This window comes from Ochotona curzoniae, unplaced genomic scaffold (assembly GCF_017591425.1).
Source record: "Ochotona curzoniae isolate NIBS_2020 unplaced genomic scaffold, NIBS_Ocur_1.0 contig_3432, whole genome shotgun sequence".
NCBI lineage: Eukaryota > Metazoa > Chordata > Mammalia > Lagomorpha > Ochotonidae > Ochotona > Ochotona curzoniae.
In genome coordinates, this window is record NW_024465859.1 from 9,329,600 (window position 1) to 9,342,510 (window position 12,911).

The following is a 12,911-nucleotide window of genomic DNA, read 5'->3' on the forward strand; positions in this document are numbered from 1 at the left end:
GGGATTCTGGAGAGAATTGGCTTCCCTACCGCTCCACTTCTAAAGGCCAGCAAGCAGTGCTTCTCTTCTCATGGCTCCACATCACATAACTTTGTTTCATGTTTCCATCATCACATCCACTTCTCTGAGTCTGAGCTTCCTCTTTCCCTATGATATACATTCCCTGTGGTTATATTTGAGTCATCTGGAATAATCTAGGACAATCACCTCATCTCAGAATCCTTAATTTAGTTATACATATAAGGTTCCTTTTGACCTACCAGGTAACCTAGGGGTTTCCAGGGAATAGGACATGAACATCTTTGATGGTACATTGTTTTACCTACCATATAGATCAATGTGCACTGAAATAAGCAATGATCTTTGGGCGCTCACAATGGTGACATTATTCCTAGATAAATCTAAAATCTGGTGACCCAAGAAAACTGTAAATACTGAACCATTTGTTTTAAGAGGTGTTCCACAGAATCAGTGCAAAGCACGTCAGATAGATCACTTGTTTGAATTGGTAAAAATATCACATACTATGCCCTATGAGTCTGTCAGAAATATCTCAAGAAAAATTCCCATTTTGTGCCAGTTCCATGAAAGGTATTCCTATTACCTTTCCATTTCAACTGCCAAAAGTTTACTATATTATTTCCTCTTGTAAATAGCAAAATTGAGATAAATAACTTGTTCCCAAATAAACAATTTTTAAATGGCAGTACAAGAATTTGAACCCCAAAATGACAAAAAATTCATTACTCCTGGCCTTGTGAAGTATATTTCCAGTGTGTCTTACCTACAAATCAATCACAGCTTATTAGCACACAAGACAGTTTTCACTGCACAGAGTCCAAAAATCTTAGAAATTTCTGTCAGGAGCCTGAAACTAAGACAAAAGGTTATAAGATGTTCCTATTATCTCTATCGCTCACGAAATTATAAGGATTTTAGTTCTATAACGTCCTTGCATGTCAAGAACTGGGGAAGAGGTAAAATAAATACTTAATATGTCATGCGGTATAATTAAACAAAGTGGCCTACTAGGATATATCTGAAAGTATTCCGACACTGTTGTACTTGTTTCAATGTAATTTTCAATAAGCATTGTACATTCAATGTAAAATATGCCCAAAGAAATCCTCTTAAAATATGTTGAAAGTATAACTTTACACCTAAGGATACTAATCTCCCACTTATTTTTCTGCTGGTGCTAAAAGTACTTGTTACTAAGTCTAGTAATAATTATAATAGCCAGATATAGACCAATAATAGATACTGTACTAGTTGCTTTATTAATTTGGTTAATGCTGTAAAGGTCACATAGATAATAATATTAGAAGCCAGAATTCATATCCAGGTTTTTATGGGTTGAGTAAGCATAACCTTATTCATCACATGAATTGAATCTCTAAAGCAATATTTGTTATATCAAATAGATATAACCAGGGAAAGGAGTGTCTTGAGTGTCTGGATTTTTTCAGATAACTATACCTTAGTTTCATATACTCTCAAATTATAATTATAATTATTCATACTGTACATCCTCCTAAATCTGCATCATGCCTTTTCTCTCATATTAAGGAAAATCTCCTTAGATTTATTTCAATTGTTAAGGTAATAATTCATTGAGCTAAAAGTTGAATGTAAGAGAATTTCATATCTTACATTTAATCAAAAGTGTTGTCTGATAAACTGCCTATTACAGGCTAATGCCAAGAATCATATCCCTTTTTATGGTTCTATCATGACTGCAAAATTGTTGAAATCTATAAATGAAATCCTAAGTCTACAGGGAAGGTAGTATTACTTCTTTACCACCTTGGAATCAGAAGTGGCACACAATACTTCCACTCACTTTTTTGAGTTAGGAAATATATCTTTTCACTTAGTATCATAAAGCATTACAAATTCCAAAACACCATTTTATCACATTTAATAGTATTGACCAAATTTCAGCATTACAAATCAAAATACATTATTTGTATTACAGAGCTCACAGGGGAGGATTATTCTACTTGTCATCATTTAGCATTCTTGGCCCTGCTTCTACTCTCATCCTTTTCCACTCTATTCCTTCAACCATACTTTTTCCCAAGATCTATGACTTTCTTTTATATAATTAACATCAGCCAATCAGAGTAGCCCTTTTGTGTCAATGGTGACCAATTGGTCATATAACTACAGGGTTGATTGTGGAGCCTGGATCTAATCAATATTTTAATTACTGCTGATATTTTAAATTATCACTCTTTACTATCAGGATTTTTTAAATGTTTTTATATGAGGAAGAAAGCAAGTGTACATGCAGCCATCTGCTTATTCACTGTCCACAAGCCTGTAACAGCCACGGTAGGACTCTGCTTAAGCTGGATCAGGGTTAGGTAGGTTGGGTGGAATTCTGCCTAAGGATCTTGGAATTGAATGCAAGTCTCCTATGTAGCCAGCAGGAATTAACTACTTGATCCATCATTGTTGCTTCCCAGAGTTTGCACTGGAGCTAAAGTCACTTAGTAAACCGTAATGTTCTAATGTGGATTGTGAGTGTATTAACCAGTGTACTAATGCCCACCCACAGAAATGCTTTCTAACTTGCAGTTCCTGATACTTAAGGTTGCCCAAAATCTGATATTTGCATAAATGGATTCTTGCTAGAAATTTCCTGCAAAAGATAGGAACAAAAAAATTTTTTAAAGCAAACAAACAAACAAAAACACCTTTTTTCCAGGAAGAAAACTAAAAGACCAGATTATTGACAACTGGTTTTTTTTTTTCAGAGGTGGTTATTTTGGGTTAGTGAAGACATAAACAAATAAAAACCTGACATATTAAAAATTCTTTAACTAAAACATCAATATCCAATTTTATTTATACCAATGTCCAATATTATTCAATTTACTTAATCAATGAGTCACCTTTGTTGAGCATACACTGAAGTTGGAGCAATCTGAAACAGACCATTAAAGTTCTCCCTCTGTAAGACACACAATCACTGAAGTACTAACACTCACAAACACCCACAGCACAAATCACTTGACTCGAATGCACTCTAAGATGAAATTTTCTCTCCATAAGAAGCTGAATTCTGGTCTATCTGCAGACATCAATAATTCACCATTTAAGGAAGTTTGGGGAGGATAAATAAAACTTAAAAACTGTGGCTGTGGCCAAAAATAATGAGACCAAAGCTTATCAAACTTGCAAGAAGACTTTGTCTTTTCAACATGCCTGGAACTTAGCAGATAGAAGGCAGGGCATCAAGACTGTCACATGGCAGATACTAATTGTTCCGATTAAAGTCTAACAAGCTCGCTTCCCTGCTGTTCAGAGAATGTCTCTGACTTTTGATCCTGACATCTGTGTCTTACAAGAATTTCACTGTGCTCTGACATTCCTTCTGATGTTGATCCAGGAATTAATGGATTGTGAAAAAGCTGGCAGGATATCATTTAAAAAATAGAATTCCTAGTGTACAAGTGATGAAAAGGTATCAGAATTCACATACTTGGTGTCTGATACCAACATAATACTCCAGTTTGAACGTTTGGTTTGTTAATGCTTGTCCCACAGAGAAATGAAAATAAAATTTAGTAAAAAATTATCGCCATAAAATAAAGGTTATTTTAGTGGTTTTGTTCATCATGTAAAAGCAATATTTGCCTTTAAAAAACACTAACATCCATGTGAGAAAATAAGGATTTAATGACCATGCTTAATGTGTACAATTGATGATCACTCTTTAAAAGGATGCTGGTATTTTTATATAACACAAAATTCTTATGTTGAAAAACAGAAGAGCTTTTAAAAAGTATTTGAAACTTGCCTTAATAATATTTATGCCATCTCCCTAACAATTTATATTTTTAGAGGCACAGGACCCTAGTCAACTACTGATCGAAAACTTTAAGGGAAGTATCTGTAATTCTTACTACAAAAGTTTAAATTAAATCTGTCTAAAGATGTGCTATAAATCAAGATTTTCTCTTCAGCGATGAAATTTTACACATCAGAAGATACTGTCTTGTGTTTCATGGTTCTGGGTAATTACTAGATGCCAGTGGATAACTTAAACATAGCTTAGATTCATTGACATTAATGTGTGACAAGCATTACAGAACATATTTAGTAATTTTAAAGAAAAAGTAAAAGGATTTTTGAAAAATCAGGGAAAAGTGCTATGGTGGTAACAACATAATTTTTTGACATAAGGTAAAAATGTTTCATAAATCCTAATGATCAGAAATTCAACAAGCTAAAAAGGAACACAGGCAATTTAATTATTAGATGTGTAATTAAGGTAAGAATTAATAAGGCTAGATTTTTATTCATCTATTCAAGGAAACATCTAATTTTCACATTAACAAGAAGCATCATTGTTTTCTGACAACTTAATTTAGATAGATTACGTTGGTAAGTTTTATATTTTCCTGTTATTTTAAGAAATAAGATGACAAGTTCATTAAAATTAAAAAAATATTGACAATATGTTATCATTAGTTTCTTGTGACATTTACTATTTAAATTTTTGTATTTTGATTTTTCATGACACTGCAAGTTCCCGGTCCCTATAAAAGTACATGAACTAAGAGACTGAGCATCAGTTGCTCTCAACAGAAAGAAGGCTTTTCTGAACCATATGTCTCCTCCAACCCAGATCCCCTTACACATCTCTCCACCTCTTAAACTACTTCACACTTCACAATGTCAGGTGATTGTCACTCTGCCCCATTAGACTGTAAGGGCTGTGTAAGGGCAAGGCCCAAGCCTATCAACGTCATCGATATATCCCTGCAGTTATAGGATAACCAATAAATGACCAAAGAATAAACAAATTAATGTGATGTATTAGTCTATTTCTTTGTTTAATAGCTTCTTGGTCTTTGTCTTTTATTGCATGCTGTTTTAGATACAATTAAATAAGAGACTGGTATAATGTATATAATATTTAATTTCATTAACTTAATATTTAAGTGTTATTAATATTAAATAACATATTGATGTATGTATCAGTTATGTGCTTTTTCTAAGTAGACATTTTATAAAATTGCATCTTCATCATATTAACTACTCAAATATAACCTGAATAATTTAAAATACATGCAAAATGATATCAAGACTGAAAAATGTGATACTCAGTTCAACAAAAAATGTTCAACAGCATCCACCACAGAATAGTTTTCAAGAAGAGCTTTTAAAATCTTGACAAGTGTCATTTCGATCCCATGTGCCTTTTTGTTCAACTATCCTTTCTAAAATCTTTAGCCACTGAATATAAACATATTTAGAAGTAGTGCCCCGATAAAGAATTAAGACAACACAATGTAACCAAAAAGACAATGAAGCCCAAGATGAAATCAGAACAGTCTTGTCTATACCAAGGAGATTAAAATTGTGAAATTGGCAAAAGTAGGGTCAGGTATATGGCAATGGAATAAAAAGAAGAAAGTGAGAAAAAAAATGAAAATGAAAGAACAAATTGGAACAGTAGTTGATTTTAAATCCTTAAACAACTGAAGTTCACCAACATCAAATATAGTGTTTCATAACTAGCTCATTTTTATGCCTCTTGGGGATTTTTTTTCTTTTATGTCTTTAAAAATATTAAACTTATTAACTTTTTAAAAAATCTTTTTTAGGTCACCAGTTCACTTCAATTTGAAACAGAGTGTTGGTGAATTTCCAAAGCTCCTCCAGAGTGCATTAGTGTCAAAAACCTCCAAAGCAGCTTTGAATGACCAGCCATGAAAAGATACAAAGTATTCACACCATGGACCCAGAGCACCCTGCACACCAAGTCTGTACTTCCCTCACACAATGGGTATTGTGGCTTCTGCTGGTGGGATTTCAGGTTGGTGCAGCCACTATAGAAGTCAGTACGGAGAATACTCAGGATACTGCAAATTCACCTACCATATGACCCAGCAATTCCACTCCTGGGAATATAGCCAAAAGATCTAATACATTCACATGAGAAAGCAATTTCCAGCCCTGTATTCATTGCAGCACAATCAACAATCTTTACAAAAACATGGAACCAACCTAGATGTCCACTGAAAGAAGACTGAGTAAAGAAACTGTGGTACATTTACTCTATGGAATATTACTAAGCTATTAAAAAGAATAAAATTCTATCACTTGCATCCAGATTAGCTCAACTGGAAACCATTTCGATAAGCGAAATGAGCCAATCCCAAAAGGATAAATACAATATGTTCACTCTAATATAAGACAACTCCCATTGAAATACAAAACAAAACAAAAAATAAAATAAAGGTGAATAAATACCCACGTGTAACTCCACAAACAAAGGATGTAAAGGAGACCGGAAACAAGAGTAACAGAAATCAAAGAAAATCAACAGAATGCATCTCTAGTAAGAAAGGAAAGCAGAGTAGACTCCCATTGAAACTTCTAAATGTACCTAGACAACGAAAATTAGAATCTCTACTATTGCCAGTGCCAACAGTGTCATGACCCACGTAAAGAGCAGAAAGTTGGACCTATTCTTCTTTCATCGTTAATGTTAGGAGGTAGCTCTCTCATGATGATCTTCATTAATATGGTTGAGGGGTTGTTTTGCTCTTGCTAAGGAATGGTTCTTTCTTGTTTCAATTTGTAGTGTTTTGGTTTCAAATCCAATTATGTTTGCTGTGAATTTTTACCCTTTTGCACTTCATAGTCATTTGTGTATTTTTCAGTAAGTCCTTGTGATTCATGAATTAAGGACCTCTTTAATCCATATGAGACATTTTGATCATTTGTAAGCACCTGGTGTTGTAAGCATCCCTTTCAACAATGTTTTTGCTACATCTCATGGGTATTGATGTTCATGTTTTTATTGTCATTCCTGTTTTGTCATTTCTTCAATACCACATGGTTCATGCAGTAGCATCATTTTCTTCAAGGTTTTTGATTTTCTTTTTCATCACTTTAGCAATGCATTGGTCGTTCTGTAGCACATTGTTTAGCTTCATAATGATATGAATTATATGAATTTTCTATTTTTCTCCCTGTTATACATTGTGGTTTTCTGGCTCTATATTTAAGGGGAAATATAAAAAGTGTAGCAGAGACTGACATGTCCAGATGTGAAAACATACCAAAGTATACATTTCTGCATCCAGACCAAAGATGGATTCCCAGTGAAACTGCTAAATTTATCCTGACAGTAGGATGCTGGGCTCTCTGATATTGTCCGTGTCAAAGACGTTGGAAAACACTTCAGTAGCAACATGATGGACTTATGACTGTTTATGGATATTACTGATTGCTATACTAGAGGGAAAATCAGTAGAGAGGGACTGGATTGGGGAGTGGTATGGGAAATCCCCAGAACCTATAGAACTGAATCGTATAATAAGAAATAAACTGCCTGCAATTCTGTCATTCTCTACACACACACACACACACACACACACACACACACACACACAAAGAAACTCTTCCCTGACCATTAAACTACTTTTATCTGTTTATTTTGCTTAACCAAACACTCTATGAGAAACTTATCCAGACTTCTTTCTCTTTTCTTTATCGTCTACCTCATTTCATTCAAAATAGGCTTCTGCCCTACCCAATACCTACTGGATTCTCATCAAGGTAGTTAAATCAAAATCAAGGTAATGTTCTATTGTTTTTTCATATCAAACCTCAGCAGAATTTAACATGCTTCATAATTCCCTCATTCCTAAATAAAGTCCCCGGTGATTACAACTATTTTCATGGATTTAAATATTATCTATATGTTAATAGCTTCCAAATTTGTATGTCTCACTGATATCTTTTCTCTGTCTATCCCATTTCCTACTCAACACCTTTGGCTGACTATCTAATGGCACCTACCTTTCTTCTCACCCCATTCTTCATTTCTGTAAATAAAGTCACTATTTGAGACTTGGGACAAAGAAGTAGGATACATTTGTCAGTTTTATCTTTCCCTCACACTCAAAGTCCAATCCAGTAGTATCTTCTAGGTATTTGTTTACAAAATATATCCTAAATTTCATAATTTCTCATAATCCTAACCACATAGTCTATACAAACTAACCTCTGGCTAGATACCTCAACAACTTCATACGTACTTTGTCTCCCTTCTTATTCTGATAAAGTCGCATCTCCACATAGGCGTTAATAAATCTATATGCAAATTCCAGGCTTAAAAGTCTCCAGTATCTTCAAAGCATAAAAAAAAAAACTCCTTACCATGCTAAACAAACTTTCTGTACAGCCTCATGTCTATATTCCTCTGTTCCTCAAATGCACCATTCTGTGCCACATCAGGGACATTATGATTGATTGCTCCTGTTACGGCTGTAGCTGGGAGAACCCATGCTGAGTCAGGCTTCTTGCTTAAGATGCTAGCTCCCTATCCACCCCTGCCAAGTGGTGGGCAAATCCAGGGCTCACCTGCTTGTCTCCCAGTGACAAGCGCTGGGGTCTTCGGGGTCTAGATTTACTGACTAGGGACATCCCTAGATAAGGCCACAGTACGTGTAGGTGAGGAATGAATCTCCTGAGGGGCACTCAATTACAGGGCTACTGTGTTTGCAGGTAAATGAGGGGTCTGAGACCTAGTGGTTTGGAGGAGAGTTTGAAGATCTGCATGGGTCAGACTCACTAGCCCACTTGGGAATCCAGAATTGGTCTTGTTAGCATAGAATATTACCAACCACCAGACACCAGTTCAAATGAAACCTAGGGCTGGGGGCCTGCCTAGCAAAACTATGTCCCAGTACCTGACTGAATGTTGAAACAGGTGACAGGTCGCATTAGACAGGGCCATGACACTAACCAACACACAAGAGAACCAGGTCTGGGAGTAGATTCTTTGGGGGATATGTGGGCCAAATCCTATGGAAATACAAGTCCTGCTGGTTAGCTCAAGAGTTGGGGTAGTAATGAACTGAGCTAGGTGTGACTATGGAACCTGCCAACATGGGTACAGAGTAAGAACAGTCTGGGCAGGTCCAGCACCCACATGTGCATCCTAAAACAGGGTGTGCGATGTGCCAGACTGCAACATTCAGCAGCTCATACTAGGCCAAGATGGAGGAGCAGACTATGCCAGGCAAGGGCCTAGCACACTCTGGCATGTGTGAGATCTAGATCTGTGAGTGGACCAAGTGGGGGAACATGGGAAAGTCCCCCATTGGGTCATAGCTCTTACTGGTGAGTACATGGACCAGGCCTGGGAGTCAGGTAGGCTGTGCAAGGTAGCTCCAACCACTGGCTAGCGTGTAGGTTGATTTTGACAGGAGGCAGACCAGGCAGGGCCAAGCAAATCTTAGCTCACTAGCAAGTACAGAAACCAGGCTGGAGCACAGGTCATGCTGCACTAAGCTGTCACACCTACCAGCTTATATGAGTCAGGAATGGGAACAAACTGATCAGGACCAGGTTCCGGTACCCACCAGCAAGAGTTGGGAGTTGCACCAGGCTGGGTCGGGCCAGGATACAGCATCCAAAGGCAAAGACCAAGACAGGTGAGGGGCTATACCAAGCTGAGTCAGAGCAACCACTGGCACATGCAAGATCTGTACATGGAAACAGGCCTGGTTGGGGAGCAAAGGGACGCCCAGGCTGAGTTGTGGTTCCCACTGATGACTGCAAGGGCCAGAGTTGGGGCTGCTGTTTAGTCTGGGCACAGCTGGAGTATTCCTTGGCACAAGTGTGGGCTGGGTCTGGGGTATGCCAGACTGGGCTAGACTCCAGCACCCACTGGTGCTCGTGAGAACCAGGGTAGGTGTAGGATGAGCTGGGCTAGGTCTCTGACCCTACTGAGCCATGTGTGATCTATGTCTGGGTGTAGATAAGACTTGGCTGAACCGAAACACCCAACAGTAAAAACCAGAATGGGTGAAGGCCAGTCAGGAAAGGCTACTGTTCCTGCTAGGACAGGAAGGTGGACTAAGTAAGTAGGGCTGGCCCATGGGCCCACTGGTGTACATGAGATCTGACATTGGGAGAGGTTCTGTTGGAAGAGTTTAGGCAACTCCTCTTTTGGGACATGGTCCCTGCAGGTGAGTGCAAGAACCATGACAGGCAGCAGCCTGGACCAGACCAGAGAACAGTACCCACCAGTATACACTTGGTGCATGTCAGGGGCAAAACAAGCTGGGGCAGGCCATATCATCTGCTGGTGAATCCAAACACCAGGATGGAGTATGGGTTGGGTTGGGTTGGGTTGGGTCACATCACAAGCCAGTCCACATGAGGGCTAGGACTGGAGTCTAGATGGTTGGGCTAGGCTGTAGCCCACACCAGCATGAGCTAGAAGTGCAGGTGGGCACAGCCCAGCCACAATACAGCACACAGTCAAATTCCAAGTGAAGCGGGCCATACCAGACTGGACCACAGCACCCACCTAGCACATGTGAGATCAAGGGATGGGAGGCAAAATCCATAGTGGGAATGTGGAGGGCTCCCATGCTGGAACACCACTCCCACTGGAGAGTGAGTATTGGGATGGGGCAGAAGAGGCTGGGCAGAGCTACAATACCTTTTGGCCTCGTGTGAGCTGGATCAGGGTAAAGTCAGGCTGGGTTGACTGTTCCTACTGGTGCATGCCTAAGTCAGAGTAGGTGTGGGTTGGTTGGGGTTTATCTCAGTATCAGCTGGCAGATACTGGCATAGAGGGTGAATTCTGCCTAGTTAAACTGCAGAACCACCTGAAGAGTGCAAGATCCAGGAGTGGAAATGGACCCATTGGGGAAAGAGTGGGCACCTCCCTCCTGGGTTGCCACTCCCACTGGTGAGCATGAGAACCAGGACTAGACAGACTGGCATCCGCCAGCAGGTGTGTGGGGTGGATAGTAGAGCTGGTTGGGTTGAACTAGGCTTCACTGCCCATTGACATGTATGACAGCTGAATGGGATATGTGACAGACTGGACCAGTCAGCTGTACATACTGGCAAATATGGAAATCAGGGCAGGGGATGGGCCTGGTGGGGATTATTGCAGGTCGCTCCAACTAGGCTACAACTTCCCACTGGTTTTCATGAAGACCGAGTTTGTGGTGGGCAGGATCAGACTTGGTTGCAACACCCATTGGTTCATGTGGAAGGCAGGGCTGGAAACAGAACTGACCCAGCAATTGTATGTGGATAAACCAATTGGGGCAACGGACTACACCAAACCCTGCATTGGCAAGCACACACAGGAATCAGTTCTGGGATCACCTCAGATGAAATTTCTATAGGGATCCCCACCAGCTAAACTGCTGGACTCAGAACCCCAATGATAGAGGTAATTGCAGCTTCCATAGTCTAACCGTGGAGTGCATGAGTCTGAGCTAGGCCTCCTCAGTGGCTTACATGGAGCAGTAGACAGCACATCCAGGTGTACATGGAGGATATGGCAGTACACCAGAGTCAGTAGAGGATACCTGATACCATGACAGAGGACGAAGGACAGAACAAATCAACACCAACACTGCCAACGCCCAAGCCAAGTGTTGGCAGTGAATAACTGGGGAAACGGAGACTCTAGCTTGGACTATTTCAAACAGTGGATTCAGGAGAGATTTCATCGTGCTTGGAGTGGCAACATCAGCACTAATTCAGAACTGCTAAACTATCCAAACCAGCTCAGTAGTACCCTTAAGAGCATGCCCCACATTGGGAACCCTGGGTTTGTGTTGGGTGGCTGCCTTCCATCCCAGGGTGCAGAGGCATTTGGGAGGCTGAGTGTGGCTTCTCTCCTTGTCTCCCCTCTTCTTCCAGATACAGGAAGGAAAGAGAATGTGGAAATCATGATCTCACCCACCTTCCTGTAGCCCTTGACACTAATCACCCTAATCAACTATGTAAAAATCATCAAAAATAAAAATAATTAATAATTTTTAAATCTAAGAAACAAGATTTTTTGAGTGAGTTTTTCATTAATCAGGCTGACACAGGGGAATGAAAGTGAAGATACAAGAAAATGGCAAAGAATCCATCTTCTATACAATGAAAATGGGCTCAAATTCCTTTTTTAAAATCTATTAGTCAATATTTGGCAGAAAATAAGCATGTGTATTATTTGTTCCACTAATTCTAATTCTAGGAGTTCATAAAAAAAGCAGGCATATGCAATATTGTCTGTATAACAATACTGATTGATACCTAGCACTATTCATTGTAGTAAAAGTTAAATAACCTACATGTCCAAAAGTAGTTTTATGTAACTATGACATGAGATGTGATCAGCTTTTGCCATATAAAAGGGACATTATTGAGTGCCTCTACCAGGAAGAAGTTTCAGTTATCTGCTCATATTTTCCCTTTGCTATCATATGAACAGAACACTAATAATGCTCATTGATAAGGTCACCATCTATATAATTCACCAACTCACTCTCCTGACCATTCTCCCCCCCCCCCACCCTCTTTAGAATACTCTCTCTCTCTCTGTGTCTCTCCACCCACCTCATTGGCATACTGTCTTTCTCTGAAAGAACAATTATTTGCTATTCTCCAGCCATGCAGTTCTTCAGTCTCTCCGCTTTGGGTTGAGTAAGTTCCAGTCTCATAGCCTCATGTCAAAATCATCTTCCTAAATTTAGCCTTATGGATTATAACATGTAGACCAGATTTTAATTGCTGGCTGGTTTCTATTCCCAAGAGTTTACACAGTGTAATACATAGTCTTACTCTGCAAGTAGTGAAACTGAAGAAAGGATTATGGTAAATAATAACACAAGCTGCAAAATAATACAAACAAAAAGAAACAGTATGAATATATATATACATATATATACATACATGAATGTCTACATGTTATGTAAATGTCTAGAAAGTATTATTAACAGCATTTATCCCAAGTTTTGGTAGTGAGACTTTATACTTTAAAATTTAAGTAATTTTACATAGCATTTATTCACTTAAGCGACAACTCCTACAGTTAAAAAAATGAATTACATTAATTAATTGCAGAACAGAAGAGC

The 12,911-nt window shown here is 38.8% G+C and overlaps 1 protein-coding gene across 1 annotated transcript in view; it reads right to left on the reverse strand.

The window, feature by feature from the left end:
• The window catches only part of DCDC1 (doublecortin domain containing 1), a 333,646-nt gene that overhangs the window by 250,276 nt on the left and 70,459 nt on the right, over positions 1–12,911 (reverse strand). Inside the window, 2 exon segments of the mRNA XM_040980267.1 lie at positions 8,392–8,399; positions 10,479–10,491. Coding sequence (XP_040836201.1) covers positions 8,392–8,399; positions 10,479–10,491 — 21 coding nt within the window.